Source organism: Astyanax mexicanus, chromosome 11 (genome assembly GCF_023375975.1).
Source record: "Astyanax mexicanus isolate ESR-SI-001 chromosome 11, AstMex3_surface, whole genome shotgun sequence".
NCBI classification, from domain to species: Eukaryota; Metazoa; Chordata; class Actinopteri; order Characiformes; family Acestrorhamphidae; genus Astyanax; species Astyanax mexicanus.
Genome location: NC_064418.1, coordinates 11,844,248 through 11,862,887, shown reverse-complemented (window position 1 = coordinate 11,862,887; position 18,640 = coordinate 11,844,248). Strand labels below are relative to the sequence as shown.

Here is an 18,640-nt window from a genome sequence, read left to right as displayed (position 1 = left end):
TTACCTTGTTCTCCCACTCACCAGCCACTTTACTACAAAATCACACCTTATGCTCCATCTCTTAACTGGCCACTTCATTAGGAACACCTGTCCTGTGCTTCCATTTACTGTACACTTTATTAGAAACCCCTACCACCCTGTGCTCCCACTCACTGGCCACTTTATTAGAAACACCTAGCACCTTGTTCTCCCATTCACCTGCCACTTTATTAGAAACACCTACCACCCTGTTCTCCCACTCACTGGCCACTTTATTAGAAACACCTACCACTCTGTTCTCCCACTCACCGGCCGCTTTATTAGAAACACCTACTGCCTTGTTCTTCCACTCTCTGGCCACTTTATTAGAAACACCCTCTGCCCTGTTCTCCCAATAATTGGCCACTTTATTAGAAACACCTACCACCTTGTTCTCCCACTCACTGGCCGCTTTATTAGAAACACCTACTGCCTTGTTCTTCCACTCTCTGGCCACTTTATTAGAAACACCTACTGCCCTGTTCTCCCAATAATTGGCCACTTTATTAGAAACACCTAGCACCTTGTGCTTCCAACTTTCTGGCCACTTTATTAGAAACACACTCTACCCTGTTCTCCCAATAATTGGCCATGTTATTAGAAACACTTACCTCCTTGTTCTCCCACTCACTGGCCACTTTATTAGAAACACCTACCACCTTGTTCTCCCATTCACCGGCCACTTTATTAGAAACACCCTCTGCCCTGTTCTCCCAATAATTGGCCACTTTATTAGAAACACCTACCACCTTGTGCTCCCACTCACTGGCCACTTTAATGTAAACCCATACATTGTGCCCCCCCCTCACTGGCCATTTTATTAGAAATACCTACTTCCTTGTTCTCCCACTCCCTGGCCACTTTATTGGAAACGTTTCTTGTAACCTTCTGTATTGAGTTTTTACTCACTGGTCACTTTAATAGAAACATTTAAATTTACATGCTTGCCATTTTATACCATATTCAACTCACTACTGGCCACTTTATTGGAAACCCACTTCTAGTTTGAGGTGCTTACCGTGTTTTTTTTAAGACAATATTAACCAGCAGAGCTGCATCTCGCTCTCTTTGTCTCTCTCTCTCTTCTAATATCTCTTCATTATCAGCTGTTTATATGTTTAACATTCACTCCACATCTCCTTGATATCAGTGGGTTTTTTAATCAGTAGTCAAGATTGTGCCCCTATGGGCATCACTAATCACACACTCTCTCTCTCTCTCCCTCTCTTTCTTGGCCCAGTGCTGGGATTGGCCGGACGGGAGTGCTCATCACCATGGAGACTGCGATGTGTTTAATGGAGTGCAGTCAGCCTGTCTATCCGTTGGATATCGTGCGGACCATGAGAGACCAGCGAGCCATGATGATCCAGACCCCTGTGAGTGCTCTTCTTCTGTAATCCCTCTTCTCTTTTCTCCTCATTCTGAACCACAGAGGAATTACAACAAGAAAAAAATAATTTATTGAGTATTTAATTTGTTGTTTGATATATATACACAGTAAGTGTGTGACTTTATTTGGGCTAAAAAGTTAAGACATTGTTTAACATCATTAAACTATTCTGTAGTTCCACTTTCCTCTCGCTGTGTCCTCTCAGGGTGATGTTTTGTTAGCAAGTTGTTGAGATTGTAGTAGGTTAGCCTTTAGCCCTGCACCCACTCACTCAAACAAGCAGGTTTTTTTTTTCTGATTTGTGTTTAGCTCCACTTTGGTTCAGCTGAGGTACTCCAGTTTGTCTTTTTTTAAAGAACTGGAAAGCTAGCATCTGCTTCTATTAGTTCCTGAACTGAGAGCGCTTGGGAGTACCAATCTTTGGGGTTTGCTTTAAGCACCTCGAGTGTGGGAGCTATCTGCTCCCTGTGCCACATGTGGGGTCAGGTGATGTGTTCAATTTGCAACATAATGCTTTACCTTGTCTCTTTGCAAGAGTATATCCTATTAAAGCCAGTGTGATAGGACTGGAGTAACAGTACTGTAATAAGATCAGCTTTGTGGAAATATTGTCTGTAATGTCAGCATGGAAAAGCATTTTCTCTTACAAGTTTGGCTGATTTGTTTGGAGAAGCTTCTGCACAGGGAACTGCCATGCATCCCAAAATCTCTGTTTCTCAAAACTAAAAATAATCAAATGTTTAAAACATTTGCAATTTTACGTACAGAAAAGAAATGCATGGAATTGCACAGTCTATCCACAGTATTACTGGAGAAGGAAGTGAGCAATAATAAGCTCCTCCTCCAAATGAGCCTAGCTTGTATTTTTGGAGTGTGAAAACGCCCTTAAAAGAGCTGAACTCACTAATAAGATGGGGGTTCCACAAACGTATTCATGAGTGGTGCCTGTTGGCATGTGTTTGTGGGGGGAAAAGGCTTTGAAAATAGCAGAAGTGCTTAAATTACTGAAACTGCACTAAAAATAGTTGGTCATCAATTCCAAACCAGATGGGGATAATATTTACCACTTAACTGGTGTATAATGAAACAATATATCTCTAAAAAAAATAAATCTCTAAAAATTCCATTGCAATTCCATTGCAGTTCACCTTCTTGCTGATTTTACACTTTTGGTTCATTTAGCAGAAATCTGGGCTATTATCTTAGCCACTTCTGAGTGGATATGGATCCAGAGAGGATTCTAGGGGGGTTACTGAAGGGGATTTAGGCCAGCACAGGGCAGCAGGGGTGGGTTGATGATGCTGCAGCAGCTGCTAATTTGGTGAAGCAATGTGCCTCACAACGAAGGCTTAATGAAGGCTGCCTGCCCGGGGCTTAGAGCAGGGGAGCTTACTAATTACACAGGGGACGAGGAAAAGAGCTGATGTTCAGACCTTCCAACAGACCAAACACACCAACACACTAGGGCTGGGCAGTGTAGCCAAAATGTGTGTGTCAGTATTTGTTTTTTCAAGATTCTGACAGTTTTACAGAATATCACAGTGTTTTTATTCATTTTTTGATTCATGTATTTGTGTTTGTTTATATGTATTGGTTATTTTGTTTCAGTGCCTAATTTTAAATGTCAGGGCCCTTGGCATTCTATCAATAAAGTGTGGAGTTACTTTGAGCTTGTTAATGATGCAAAAATAGTGTTTTCTTTGCATGGGAAATGCTCTATGCCCTATCGCTAGCATTGTGAGGCTGTTGGGAGCGTTGGCTAAAAGTGCTGCATTTTGAAATGCTAAGGGTGAACAGAGGTGGGATGTTTGACAAAAGTTTGTATTCATTATTTCTCCTTTAAATCTAGTTTAAAAGTGATATTTCTCATTAAAAAGTTTCTTTATTTCATTAATTCAGTTCAAAATGTGAAACTCACAGTGTGCCAGGTCCTGCTGGAAAATGAAATCCGCATCTCCATAAAAGTTGTCAGCAGAGGGAAGCAGGAAGTGTTGTAAGATTTTGTGGGAAAACACTGCACTGACTTTAGACTTGATGTTACACAGTGGATCAACACCAGCAGATGACATGACTCTTCCTACCATCACTGATTGTAGAAACTTCACACTAGATCTCAAGCAGCTTGGACTGTGTGTCTCTCCACTTTTGCTCCAGACTCTGGTCCCTTGATTTCCAAATGAAATGCCAAATTTACTGATGATCAGTGATGGTTTGGAGAGACATGTCATCTGCTGGTGTTGATCCACTATGTTTTATTATCAAGCCCAAAGTCAGTGCAGAGTTTTCTTTCTCAGCACTTCATGCTTCCCCCTGCTGACAACTTTTATGGATATGCAGATTTTATTTTCCAGCAGGACTTTGCAGTGTAGGGCAATTGCGAAAAAGTGTACCAAATAAACTGGCATACCACCCAGTACATGTGCACATTATACACATTTTCACACCTGGAAATTACATAATAATAATAATAATAATAATAATAATAATAATAATAATAATAATAATAATAATAGATTTAAATCAATGAAGACATGAATTTATTTAATACACACTTCCCGTTCAAACAGGGTGCTCACACTTTTTCACTACTGTGTGTGTGTGCGTGTGTGTGTAATAATGATTTAATTGTTACAAAATACTCTCCCACACTCTTATTCCCAGCTTTTCCCTCATATGACCCTCCACCCACTCTCACACTCTTTTCCATTCAGTTCTCTTTAATCTGTAGCAGCTCATTCATTTCTCTCTCTCTCTGTATCTTTCAGAGTCAGTTCAAGTTTGTCTGCGAGGCGATTCTGAGGGTGTACGAGGAGGGCCTGGTGAAGCCGCTCAAGTCCATGCCGTTTAAGTCTGAGTAACAAAAGCAGCATTTCACCTTCACCAACAGCCACCAACCATCACTGCAGCATTGTCAGAGGATCCTGCTTCACGCACGGACGATTGGCACCTCGAAAAAAGTGCTCAGCCCCCAAAGCACATTATCTTTTTTCACATTTTATTATATAAATTTAAAATGCAATATTTATTTCTCTGTGGTGGAGCACCATGTCAGAGTAAGATTTTTATTATTATTTATTATAATTTTTTTTTTTGTCGTTGTTGTTAAACCTCACAATTCATTGGTTTGACACCGGGTGTTTTTGTAATGTTATATAAATAATTAAATGTTTTTAAGTTAATTCAAATTGCATCAAATCAAAATTCAGAATTCCTGAGAGATTTGTCTTTTTTGTGTTCATTTAGATTTTTTTTTATTGTTGTATAGTTTATTCCTAAATTTAATTAAAACCTCAAATTATAATTTTAGGTGTGTCCTAGATATATTTAAACCCACAATTCATTGGTTTCAAAAAGAGTGTAAAATTTATTTTTTAATAAATTGTAATTATTGTTTTTTTACTTCAATTAAATCAGAAGATATATTTTTGTTTGGGTTTTGTTCCTTTTTCTGCTTTTTTTTTTTTTTTTTTTTTAATTAGAATTATCTGAAATTCTTCTACTTTTACTCTCACATGGTGCTTCTTTAATCATGGAAGATAATACAATATAATTTAAGTAATATAATGTAGGAAAATGTTTGCTTGGGACTGTGTACTTTTTTGAGGCACACCAAAATCAACAAAAAAAAAACAACAACTCTTGAGCCAGGAAAAAATATGTTGGACATAAAATAAGCACTATTGCACTTTACGCTGGCAAAGGGACAATTCGCCAGGCTTTGAGGAGAGATGATAGAAAAAAAAACTAAAATAAAACAAAGATGAATTTCGTACTTGTAGGGACTTTGAGTGTTCAGGGTTTAAAAAAAATATATCTATAAATATATATATATGTTGATAATAAGAATAGAGGAGATTGCTGTGGTGCCATATGTAAGTAGAAGGGCAGGCCCAGGAGTAAATGAATTTTCTGTCTTTTGTTCTATCTTTTTTTTTTGTGCTCGCCTTGCTGGAAAAAAAGACTACAATCCACACAGCGGACATGAGTACTTCTCAATTCCTGTGCTGCAGATTAACAGAGCTCTTTTTATTAAGAGTATTTATTTTGTGTTATTTTTAGTGTAGAACCCTGCCCAATGAACAAATTTCTCTCTTCTTTTTTTTTTTTTTGTTCAGTTTTTTTTTTTTTTTTGGTTCTTATCACAGTAATAGTTCATTCGCTGGATATGTTTTGGTTTTGTCCCATTTCCGTTTGTTTCCAAGTAGTTTTTATTTATTATTCTTCTTGCTTTTATCAAAAATCATGCAGTTGCCAGGAAACCTAGAGCACTTTGTGTTTTTTATTTGAAAGGTCTGTAACCCGGACTGACTGACTGACTGTGTTTGCAGATCACAGCTTTTGTTGAAAACTGACTTGTGGAACGGGGGTAACGTTTTACATGTTTATCAGACATCATTAAGCAACTTTTATGAGACTTTTTGCGTTAATTTAAACTAATTGAGTACAACAGTAGAACTGGAAAGTGTGTGTATGTATGTGTGTGTGTGTGGACATGGGCGTACATTACTGTTTCCATTTGTGCCTCTTGGAGTTGCAGGTAATTCACATTCAGCCTAATCGCCACAGCTTCTTTATAGCTATTAATTGCTGATCTCAGAACAGCCCAGGAGACTTGACTGTTCTCAGATCAGTAAAACTGAACGAATGAAATGAGGCCTGATTGTCGTCTCAGCAGCACATTCAGGAGTTACTATCTGCTACGTCTGCACTAAACTCATTACCAGCATAAATACAGACAAACCATCCATTAGCGTACAGCTTTACCCAATTTCGGCTCTTAACTGTGGCCTGGATCTGATATTGAGTCCTCTAAATCTATCCTGATCTTAAATCAGCTGTTTAATAGTGCCGCCAAATTATTGTAAGACTGCCAGTGATGCCACAGTTGTAAGTAGTGGGGGTTCCACACTGTCCATGCTGTCGTAGCATGTACAGAATTAGAAGTTAGTGCTCTCCTCCAAGCGTGTTGAGCCCCAGTGGTGTTTATAATTAGCAGCAGATTAAAAAGGTGTGGAGATTTGAGTGTGATCCATCTTGGAGGAATACCGTGACATTTAAGCTAGAACTGAATTCTCCGTTAGACATTGGAACAAAATGAAAAGTAATGACAATTAAACATTAAGCTATAAACATTACACATTACAGTACTCTTCAAAAGCTTGTAGTTTTACATTAGTATATACATACTAAATTATACTTTCTAAAATTTTAATACCGTAAAATGGACATAAGGCCCTTTTCTACTTAAATTTCAATATTTTGCCTATTACAAAGTGATGTTTCATTATAACAGGTAGTGTATAAATTGCCCTTCAAAACTATAGGCTCTTGTTTTCAGTTATTACATTTGGCAAGATTTAAATGTTTTGAGGAAGATGAAATTATAATATCAGATAGTATCAGTAATATAAGTTATTGCTAGTAATACTAGGAAATAATTCTGAAGGCAACTCATTGTATTAGATGTCGAAATTCATTGAGTTTTATTCTTCCATGTCATTGTATCAACTAAAACCTGCCCTTTGTACTGAGGTAGACAATTTGATGAATATGAGTGCTATAGATAATTCTACCCAAATACATATTTGTTTTTAATACGGTAAATATACATTGAAAATGATTACAGTCCAGAAGGCATTGAGGCATCAGCACGGCTCCATGGGGGTCGATCTTTGCTCTCATGTAGCTGTGTGTGTGTGTGTGTGTGTGTGTGTGAGTGTGAAAGAGAGAGAGAGAGAAAAAAAAAAGAGAGAGGTGTTGTCTGTGCTTGATAGCACTGTATGTTTCTAGTCTGTGTTTGTGACAAGGCTGCGTTTAGTATTTAATGTGTGTGTGTGTGTGTATGTATAAGTGTGTGTGAGAGGCTCTGAGCCTGGCCTTAGAAGTTTGTGTTTTAAAGGAGTAGTCTGTTGAGTGTTCACATGATCAGGTTTTCTTTTTACACTAATCGCAAAAAGTGTCAGACGTTTGTTTTTGTTGTTACTCACAGATGTAACCAGAGCAAACAAGCTAAATAGATTTTTGATTATTGATAGACTTCCTCAGCTGTTCTAACAAAGTTAAAATATCTAGTAACCAATCAATACATCCCATTAGATGAGCTAATAGATATCCCCCAATCAGATAAGCTAATGGAGCTAAATAATACATCCCTTCGAATGGGCTAACATCTAATTGATATCCCTCTTCATATAGTCACTGTCCAATGAAAAACAAGTATCTCCATTCTTGTCGATTTTTAGGTTACTACATAGTTTAAACAGGCAGACTGTCCCTTACAGTGTGTCAACATTTCTTGGTGAATGGACCAATAGAAATATTTACAAATTACCTAAATTTTACATTGACTTCCATTGAAAGATTACAAGGTTTTTTTTTTTCTCTCTCCTGTAAAGTTGCTGTTATGGTGATGCTTGTTTTTCATTGGACAGCGACGGAATGAGCAAACAGAGCTAATCTATACACCACTTTAGATTAGCTAAATGAAACATTCTTTCACAAGAGTTAACAAAGCTAACCAATTTGTCTGTTCAAATGAGCTAACAAACTAAACAAGCTAATACATACATCCGTTCAGATGAGCTAAACCTTTTTTAAAGTTTATCTTCCGATGAGTTAATGAGCCAACAGAGCTCATAGATGCATCATTTCAGATTAGCCAACAATGCTAATAGCAACACCTCTTCAGATTTGCTAACGTAGCTGTATTATTAACCCTTTCACATTTAAGAGCTAATCAATTTATCCCTTCAGATGAGCAAACATTGCTTACAGATAAACCCCTTCAGTTGAGTTAACAGAACTGACCAATTTGTCCCTTCAGATGAGCTAATTTAGCTATCCTTTACAACGTTTCAAATGAGTTAACAGAGCTAACCAATGTGTCCCTTCAGATGAGCTAACATTGCTAATAGATACACCCCTTCAGTTGAGTTAACAGAACTGACCAATTTGTCCCTTCAGATGAGCTAATGTAGCTATCTTATAAACACTTTCAAATGAGTTAACAGAGCTAATAGATACACCCCTTCAGAAGAGCTAATATAACTAAAAGATGAGCTAACAGAGCTAAAAGATGCTTCTCCTCAGATGAGCTAACAAATCTTACCAGTATATCCTTTCAGATTAGCTCAAAAAAAGCTAAAAGATACATCCCTTTAGTTGACCTAACAGGGCTCAAACACTATTTAGGGCAAGCTAACAATTTTGAGCTAACAGGGTTAATAGGGCTTATAGAAAAACCCTTTCAGATGAGCAAACAATGCTAATTAATGGATCCCTTCACTTCAGGTGAGCAGGTGGAGCTAATAAACACGCTCCTTCAGATGAGCTAACAAAGCTAATAAATAACCTACAGTCCTTTGGATTAGCAAACAAAGCTCAAAGGTATAGCTACCCTTAAGAAAATGCTCAAAAAGCTAATAGACACCGCCCTTTCAGATAAGCTAACAGAGATAACCAATATGCCTCACAAGCTCAGCTGAAGTAGCTAAAATAAACACATCCAGCTAAACAATATATTTCCCTGCATGAGCTAATAAGCTAACAGTGCTACCCAAAGGCTGCAACGTCTATTTCCAAACTAACATCAGGTAGAGCAGTTAGCGGAAAAAAAAAAACACCAGAACTGCCAGCACTACCAGAACACTGCTCTTTTTGGGGGCTAGCTAACATTTATATTTACACCTAAATATTATTCTTAAAATGTGGATTTGTCAACAAACTACTCCTTTAATAATTGTAGTGTGTTTGGGAGATTCAAGAGAGAAAGTTGGCCTTTTTTGGTCGACAGTTTCTCGTGTTTACTTAGCGTAGCAAGCCTGAATCAGACAAAGTATGCTAAAGTTTTTTTTTTCCAGCCGTTTTCTGAGCTTTATCTATAGCAGAAGCCTCTGAGCCCATGTCCCATCTCACCAGCTGTCTCTCACGCCCTGTTTACGAATGCTGCTTCTCAAACTGGTTGCGATTTACCAATAAATCTACTGGACATTAAGAGTCCCGTGGACATGGAGTCTGTGGAGGATTCTTCCAGTGGTACAGAGCACTGGTCCAGGCTTGAAACTCTACTACTAGGTACCAAGTGACATTTAATCTGAAGATTATAGGACAATATTGGGTGATTAGGTTTTAGGACCAATCAATATCTCTGCTCTTGAATGTCCATTTAAACTTCTCCAGCATATGATTCAGGTTTGGGTGTGTTGAGTTAATAAATATAGAGCGTTTTTTCAAATGAAATGTTTTCTGCCTTGTGGAAAAGGACAGCACTTTTCGAGAGAGGATCATGAAAGCTACTCAAACATGCATAATGAAACATTTATAAAGTCTTGTTGACATTATATTTATCTTTTTTTTCTTACGTACACCTGCAAGAGAAAGAAAAAGTCAATTGTGCCACTTGTTAATTTTGTAAATATTCTAGTGTGAATACAATGTTGTATATTAAAAAAAAACCTTTAAAAATAAAAGAGAAAATGTGATGTGTGTGATGGTATTATTTTCTGATAAATGACAAATTTGCAACTCAGTATAGCAGAAAAAATTATCTGTATTACATACCCTTTGTTTTGCTTCAACTCTCAATACTTTGAGTGATAAGTCATTACTTTTTCTGTGCCTCTCACTGGCCACTTTATCGGAAACACCATCATTTGTGTTTCCACTCACTAGATACTTTATTAGAAATACCAATCTTGTGCTTCCACTTACTGGACACTTTTAGAAATGCCTACCTTGTGGTTACACTCACTGGCTTCTTTATTAGAAACACAGACCTTGTGCAGTCACTTACTGGCCACTTTATTAGGAACACCTTTGAAATTTCAGTCTCTGGCCACTTTATTAGAAATCCCCACCTTAAGATTTCAGGCTCTGGCCACTTTATTAGAAACCCCCACCTTGAGATTTCAGTCTCTGGCCACTTTACTAAAAACCCCCACCTTGAGATTTCAGTCTCTGGACACTTTATTAGAAACACATACTTTGTGCAGTCACTCAGTGAAATATTATTAGAAAGCTCCACCTTGAGATTTCAGTTTCTGGCCTATTTATTTAAAAAAAACTACCTTGTATTACATAGGCCACTTAATTAGAAACACCTACCCTAAACTTCAACTCAATGGCCAATTTATTAGAAACTTGTGCTCCACTTGCTGGCCACTTTATTAGGAACACCTAACTTGTAAACACGTTCAAGTCTTGTGAGGTCCATGCCTCAATAGTGCCACAAAATCTTAGACAGGGGGTCTTAATGTTATGGCTGACCCATATATGCCACAACTACAATGCTTTTCATTAAAATATGATCTGTGTCTAGGTTTCAGTAAACATGGGAATGGATCTGCTAATAAAGCACTCTTGATCCAAAGATCTAAGATCCAAACAGCAGATGAGTTTATGAGTTTTATGAGCTTATATTAATTAAATCTGTGGTGGTTCATGACAAGTTTGGAATTCATGCATCAGAGATTTTAACACAGGTAATAAAACCCTGTGAACAACCAGGGGGTGGTGCTGTGGTACCTGCAGGCCTGTGAAGGAAAATCATGAAAATCATCAGGGGTTCCCAAACTTTCATAAACTTGTCAAACGTTCATGATTGCACTGGGTTTTATGTAGGGGTTTCAGAGGAAGTAGTGCTTTTTCACATCACATTTTTTTTAATAAAAATTTTTAAAACCACGTATTATTTTTGTTCCACTTCACAAATTATGTGCTATTTTGTGTTGGTCTATCACTTCAATCTCAATAAAATAAATGTAATTTTGTGATTGTAAGAAGACAAAATGTACAAAAATTTCAAAGGATATGAAACTGAATCAAGTTCTTTGATTGTGCTACTTATAGGTATATATTTTAGTAAAATGAACATTGTTGTTTTATTCTATAAACTACAGACAAATTTCTCCCAAATTCCAAATAAAAATATTGTCATTTAGAGCATTTATTTACAGAAAATGAGAAATGGCTAAAATAAAAAGAGTTTTCAGATCTCAAATAATGAAAAGAAAACAAGTTCATATTCATATTTTTTTTCAGAAATCAATATTTGGTGGAATAACCCTGGTTTTAAATAAACGTTTTCATGCATCTTGGCATGTACCCCTCCACCAGTCTTACACACTGCTTTTTGGATCACTTTATGCCACTCAAAACATCATCCATCCATCCATCTATCATTTATCTTTCTCTTGATTATATTCCAAAGTTTTTTGAATTTGGCAAAATCGAAGAAACTCACCATTTTAAGTGGTCTCTTGTTTTTTTTTCAGAGCTGTATGTAAAAGTTGTATCATATGATATCCGACGGTGATGAGACTCTGTGAAGCTAATTGCTAAGATTAGCCCCCGGCTGTCCTTCAGCGCTGCTCCTTTAAATCTCAATCCTCTTTTAGGGATTTCAGGAACGTCATTTCCTGAAGGAGGGAGCAGATCCTCCTCCTGTAGCTCTGGGGGAGAGACAGAGCGAGTATAGTGGAGAGAGAGAGCGGGGCAGCGGGCTGGCTGGCGGGGTGTTGTGGTGGAGCTGAGCGGTGGATATGAGCTCCTCGGAGCGCGGAGCTGCTTTGTGATCGATGCGCGGGTGGAGGAGCTGTGTTTACCCGGACTGAGAGTGAGTAAACTCGGCCTGCGGGCTTCAGACTTTCCGCCTGTTTTGGATCAACAAGTGGCGTAGCGGTCAGCGGCTCAGCTACCCTTACTAACACCAACTAACACTGCTCACACACACATACTGACCCACAGCGTCCTCAAGCCCGGTCCAGTCCGCGCTCAGGTTATTAAATATCACATTATAAAACCCTCTATATGTTTATTTGTTGATTTAGATAGCTATCAGACTGATGCGCGCGCGGGATAAAGGGACAGAGGGAGAGAAGTGGAGAACAGCAACAGGTTGGATCCGAATCATCAGTATCTAATGTTTCATTTGGGAAAGAGTCGGTTCTTTGAGTCGACTCGGTGTTCAGGTCCCCGCTGGGATGCGATTCACGTTAAAGAGCCGAGTTTTAGACTTGTGTAGGGATGGGAACGATCCAGTAACAGGTTTTTTTTTTATCGATGGCGGTCTATCGGGAAATTCATGCTAGGTGTAGTATAAATGGAGAATAAAAAGAACGAATCGGATCCGATTCTGCAGTGAATCGATCACCGTGTGCTGATTTGTTGGAGTTTTAGACTAGTAAAGTTAGAGCTGTGGGTTAAAGGAGAGCTCCGGTGTAAAATTGACTTTTGGTGTAGTAAAACATGATTTAAAAAGTACTTAACTTCGATGAATAGCACATCTCCATTCTCCCACAGTGTTCCAAGATCCAGAAATTTTAACTGTTTGTCCAAACACCCTTCAGACTGGGTGACACGGGACATAATTTGCTCCAATAAATCGCTTTTTCCACCGTTATCCAGCTCAAAGTAGCTCCACACCTCCTTGCTAGAACCCGGAGAGCCCTGACATTTAAAACGAGGCATTAATAACTTCAAAAGTGCACATGAAACACTGTTTACATCCTATAACCTGAGCTTCTGCTCCGTACACCGCCATCACTGTGTACTGATAATAACTGATAATAATATATACATACACTTCGGATAGCATAGGCTATGTTGAATCTAAGGCTAAGTTGTGGTTTACCCCAGGAACAGATGCTAACTGTAAAATTTAGCTATGTATACAAGATCAAGGACAAACATGGTTATATAAGTATATAAAGAAAAATTTGATTCTACTCATTATTAGTCTTACAATATGAGTAACAGGGTTGCGTTCACTGAGTGACACACACAGATTGGACAAACATATTTGGGAAAAAAAAAACTTGAAAATTGTTAGAGCACTTACTCTTGCAGAAAATGTCCTTGTGATGTAACTTCCTTTGTGCCAGTAGACAAATATTTTCAACTCTTTCTCTACCAGGTAAAATTCCTTATGGTAACAGGGTTGTGCGCATGTTGTGGGACACAAATTTATAGCATAAAAACTGTAACATGCAATACAGTGTAGACCAAAGAAGTTGTTTTCATAAGTAAAGGAGATGCATATCAACAATAAACAAGAAGAAGTCATTTATTTAGAGCTTTTTTTAATTGTTAAATTTGAGTTGGTCACCCAATGTGTGGGACAAGAGAAAACGGCCATTTTTTGAGGTGGTCCAAAGGTATTCTGTCTTTTGAATAATATCTTAGGAGCTTATTTTTCCACCATATTTTACAGTTTGTCTTATCACAAGTACATTGTTCACAAAAAACAGTCATTTAGATATTTTGGATATGTACATTTAAAATGTAAGTGGTGGGACAGGAAATGTACCAAAATCCTGGAATGTCCCATATATGTCTGTCATTATAAGTACACAGTGATATAACGATAATATTAAACACTAGAACACTAGAACGAGAAAAAGACTTGTAATCCTAACCACTTTACACTGAACGATTGAGATGACCCATTCATTACTATGGGGCAAATTTGTACAACAATTGTACAAAACCCATACATCTTATCATTTCATACAGCATATTTTCAGTTATTAAAACATATTACTAGTTTTGTTTTGTTTAGCGATATTTAGCAACAACATTTACTGTTAAGTTCAGAAGATAGATTGCCTTTTATATTTGCTGAGGTTTATGCTCTCTCTCTGTCTCTCTCTCTCTCTCTTATTCTCTCTTTTTTTCTCTTCTCGTCTCTCTCTTTCTCTCTCTCTCCCACACATTTGTGTGCTCATGCATGCACAAACCCAAACACACAGCTAATGGCACATTTCCTCTTCCCAAGCTGATGAGTGTGGAATATGGAGCTACACTAGCATGTTTTTTCTCCTTTAAAATTCTCAGTTAAACTCAGTAACTCAGCACATTACAATATTCTAGTTTAAAAAGCATCAGAAATGGCGTGAGATATTATTATACAGTAAAAAAATAAAAGGATCTGGTCTGTCAGGTGTAAACCACTTTACACTATTATTATTATCGTCTCTCTCCCAAAAATACAGTTAAATACCAATATTATGTCCATTAATTATCCATAGTTATGATATAGTTGTGATTTAATATTTTTATGGGCTTAGTTTCAAAAATACATATCTGTTTCTAAAGCTTATTCTTCTTATATGTACAGGATGTCCGAGTAATAAAAATATACTTATCTAGGACTGTTATGAATAAAGTTAGTCTCCTTAGTCCCCCTTTTTTCTTTAATCCTGTACATCTGTTTGGCAGTTCTAGCAGATTCATGAGAGAGTTGACTCCTTGTTCAGTGGCTGATCAGAACGGCATGTTGACTTCTTCTTCTGTCTTTTCTTCTCAGGTATAATCCGCAGGTCCTCAGCCATGCTGAGTTTTCTCCGGCGCACTCTGGGCCGGCGCTCGGCCCGCAAGGCCGCAGAGAGAGCGCGGCTGAGGGAGGCTCAGAGAGCCAGCACGCACATCCCAGCGGCTGGAGACACCAAAAACATCATCACCTGCAGAGTGTCCCTGCTGGACGGGACGGATGTTAGCGTGGACTTACCGGTGAGTAGCTTATCATGATCACCCTGGAAGATCCACAGCCTTTTTTCGAGCTGCTGCTGATGCGGCATTGCCGAGTAGCATCACAGCGCGCTCAGAGAAAAGCGCAGCGACTCGGTTCTGATACACTTTGGAGCGCCATCTACCCACCCAGAGAGAGCAAGGCCAACTGTGCTCTCTTAGGGCTTCGGCAGCTGATGGCGAGGTGCATGAACGGGATTCGAACCAGCGATCTCTCGATCATAGTGGCAGTGCCTTAGTCTGCGGGACCACTGTTTTTATTTTTTTAAACCTTATTTAAAAATACCAAAAGGTGTTTATTTTTTGTCATGAAAAATGGCTTCAAAATTTGTTTACATTGACTTTTATTGCGAGTTCAGAATGTTTTGTTTGTGTTTCCTTCTGCTGGAAAGTTGCTGCGAGTACCACCTTGTTAATCTTTGTGGGAAAAGTTCTTGCAGTGCTAGTTGGGCTGCTTTGAGTGTTTTAACATTGTAATTGTGTAACAGCTGTGCATAACCAGGCATATCTGGCTTGTGTACTTTCTCTTGTCGCACACCTATTATTGACATTTTGAATCTGTGCTTTGCCCCAGATACCACACAGAAACTCACAAATGGATTATTGACCAGTTTGCTTGTCAAGTTAAAGTTTTTGCTGCAGTTGGCTTTGAGTTTTCTAGTAGTTTATGGAGAGATCTTAGGGGCATTTTGATACCTGTACTTGGTTTCTATGGTCCGGATCAGTTGTTGAGATTCTTTACTTGGAGCGTTTTCTCCCTCTGTTTGGTTTGGTTTCACACAGGCTTAAACCTAAATGCCCCAAAATGCGCATCAATAAACCACGCAAGCACATTGTCTCCAGCTGTCTGGTGCAGGAGCAAAAAAGTATTTATCGAGAAGATTCTGTGTTCCAGCACGTATATTTTCGGAATTTTTAAGCTGGTATAACACAGAATGCTGAAATGCTGCGCTTTCAAACACAGTGTTTTTTAATAGGATGTGTAGCAGTGAACGCAGCACAGGCCGCATGTGTAAGTAGCATAAAGCAGCAGAGAAAGTGTTTTTTCATAGCTGGGGTAATTAGCGTTATTAGGCTAATATATCAGATTTAACTGCACCTTATCAGCAGTTTAGCTCAACTAAAATAACTATATTTGATAGCTGGGTCAGATCGAGACCGGATTACATTCTCGCCAGAAGCAAACTGCACCAGAGTTTGTTTTGAGACCGGATTGAGAACACCTCCTCCTCCAGGTGTTTTAACTCCTGCTCAATCAAACCGCACTAAAAGGTACAAACGAACCAATTGCCGTTTTAACCGGAAAACGCCATTAAACTCCTGTAGCAGATGGAGCTGCTTTATATTGTATGACTTGATATGACTTTGTTGGATGGATGGGACATTTTAATTTCTGAAGTTGTGTGTGGGCATTTGACATTCCTCGATCCACAAATTATAGAGCCTTAACACTTTAACCATATTTTAAACAATATCTATATTCATATCACTCAGGCCATACAGCAATTGATACCAGCAAGATTGTTCTGATTCTAGTAAAAAGCTTTAGGCCTCTGTTGGCTGTTCTGTGGTTGTAATAAAATGGAGCTTGCTCCCTTTTAAACATCATTTGATTTTTTTTTAATAATGTAAAAATGCACTAGTGGGCATGACTCAATAAAATCACAAATAATATCATCATGTTTCATTTCTCCTTCCAGTATGCCATCAGTCATGTAGAGAAAACACTCAGCTAGCTTAGAGGCCCTCCCTAATATTCCAATACTTCTAGTTGAAGTTCACTAGTGCTGCAATACCCAGCATGCACCCTTAAAACACAGCATATCCAAGGGTATATTAGACTTTACGTTTGGAAGTGTCAATCTAGAGACCACAGCGGCATGGATGTAGAAGATGAGCAGACACTTTTACAGCAGACTTTTTGGAGCTTGTTATTGATACGTTTTGCATTGTGCCTATTTTATTTTTTGTATTTGTGACGCATTTTTGCTGGGCCATCCAGTGGGCCTGGCTAGAATAGATAATTTTATACAGTCTTAATAAATGAATCTGTCACACTCAGCTGTTTTAGCAGAGGAGAGGCTTTAGAAGAGGCTTTGACGGCTCTTTTCTTGCCGACAGATTTAAGCTGCTCTACCTAAATGACCCTGCAGGAAAGCATTTGGGGTTCCAGCCTCGCCCAACACCACCTTTACTACTACTGGTCAATTTACACTTCTAAGTCCAGTCAAAGAAGTGTCTACCGTGTAGCCTTGGCAAGTGGCTGTTGTAAGCGTTTATACTTCTGTGTTGGTGTGTCGGCATCACTCTGCAGTTCACTGCGCAGGCAGTAGTTACATTGTCGTGGAGGTATGTGGCTACACGTAAGCTATGGTGTAAATCTGAGGGCAAAACCATTAGTACCAGGATGCTGGCCTCACCCAGCATAAATATCGCACAGTTAGCATCGCCACCGCATATTTTTCTTTGCGCCTTTGGTACCTCCACCATTCCTTTTGTACCTCCACCATTCCTTTGGCATTTCCACCCTTCTTTTGGTATCTTTACCATTCTTTTGGCATTACCGCTGCTCCTTTGCCATCTCCACTATTCCTTTGGCATTACCACTGCTCCTTTGCCATCTCCACCCTTTCTTTGGCATTTTCACTGCTCCTTTGCCATCTCCACCCTTCCTTTGGCATTTACACCCTTCTTTTGGTATCTCTACCATTCTTTGGCATTACTTTTTTGGCTATTCCACCTCTCCACCATCCTTTTGGCATTTCCACTACTCTTTTTTTTTTTTAACTCTACCATTCCTTTGGCATTACCACTGCTCCTTTGCCATCTCTACCATTCCGTTGGCATCTCCACCGCCTTTTTGGCATCTCCATCATTCCTTTTGCATCTCCACAGCTCCTTTGCCATCTCTACCATTACTTTGGCATTTCACTGCTCTTTTGGAATTTCCACTGCTCCCTTGGAATTTCCACTGCTCCCTTGCCATCTCCACCATTCCTTTGGCTTTTCCATCGCTCTTTTGGCATCTCCACCATTGCTTTGGCACTTCCACTGCTCCTTTGTCATTTTCACCTTGCATTGAGTGTCTCCCCTTGGCCTTAAGCGTCGACCCCTGGGCCTTGAGCACCAAGCCCTGGGCCTTGAGCACCAAGCCCTGGGCCTTGAGCACCAAGCCCTGGGCCTTGAGCACCAAGCCCTGGGCCTTGAGCACCAAGCCCTGGGCCTTGAGCGTCTCCCCTGGGCCTTGAGCGTCTCCCCTGGGCCTTGAGCGTCTCCCCTGGGCCTTGAGCGTCTCCCCTGGGCCTCGCACAGTCACACTCACCCAGCATCACTACTCCTGTGTTAGTTACAAGCTATGTTCTTCAGGGCCCTTTACATCTAAACACTACTAAATATACGGTTTACATCTTAACGCTCTGTGATCAAGGCTTAAATCTCGATCAGGCAGGGTCACATGATTTGCTACATAAAATATAATCAAATTCATATTTTATATCCCAGCACCTTTTGCAAAATAAAGAGCAACCCTGTTGAAATGCCAATGATGATTCTGTGTAGTCTTCAGAGATGACTTAATGGTAATGATTAATCAACCTTACGTGACTTTACCATTCTCTTGGTTCTCAGTGCTGCTGGAATTTCTTCTTGTTTGCCTGAGGCAGAGGCTGGAAGGTGGTAGAATAGAGAGTAGAAGGGCAGGCAGTTAAT

General features: G+C 39.1%; 2 protein-coding genes across 5 annotated transcripts in view; both read left to right on the top strand.

Moving 5' to 3' along the window:
• Positions 1 to 9,888, top strand: part of ptpn4a (protein tyrosine phosphatase non-receptor type 4a) — an 84,774-nt gene extending 74,886 nt beyond the window's left edge. For both annotated transcript variants that reach the window (XM_022680487.2, XM_022680486.2), the window contains exons 26-27: positions 1,259 to 1,394; positions 4,174 to 9,888. In XM_022680487.2, coding sequence (XP_022536208.2) covers positions 1,259 to 1,394; positions 4,174 to 4,266 — 229 coding nt within the window. In that variant the 3' untranslated portion in view covers positions 4,267 to 9,888. The remainder of the gene's footprint in view (positions 1 to 1,258; positions 1,395 to 4,173) is intronic.
• Positions 9,889 to 11,864: 1,976 nt separating this feature from the next.
• The window catches only part of epb41l5 (erythrocyte membrane protein band 4.1 like 5), a 52,972-nt gene continuing 46,196 nt past the window's right edge, over positions 11,865 to 18,640 (top strand). For all 3 annotated transcript variants that reach the window (XM_007260573.4, XM_007260570.4, XM_007260569.4), the window contains exons 1-2: positions 11,865 to 12,020; positions 14,712 to 14,914. In XM_007260573.4, coding sequence (XP_007260635.3) covers positions 14,735 to 14,914 — 180 coding nt within the window. In that variant the 5' untranslated portion in view covers positions 11,865 to 12,020; positions 14,712 to 14,734. The remainder of the gene's footprint in view (positions 12,021 to 14,711; positions 14,915 to 18,640) is intronic.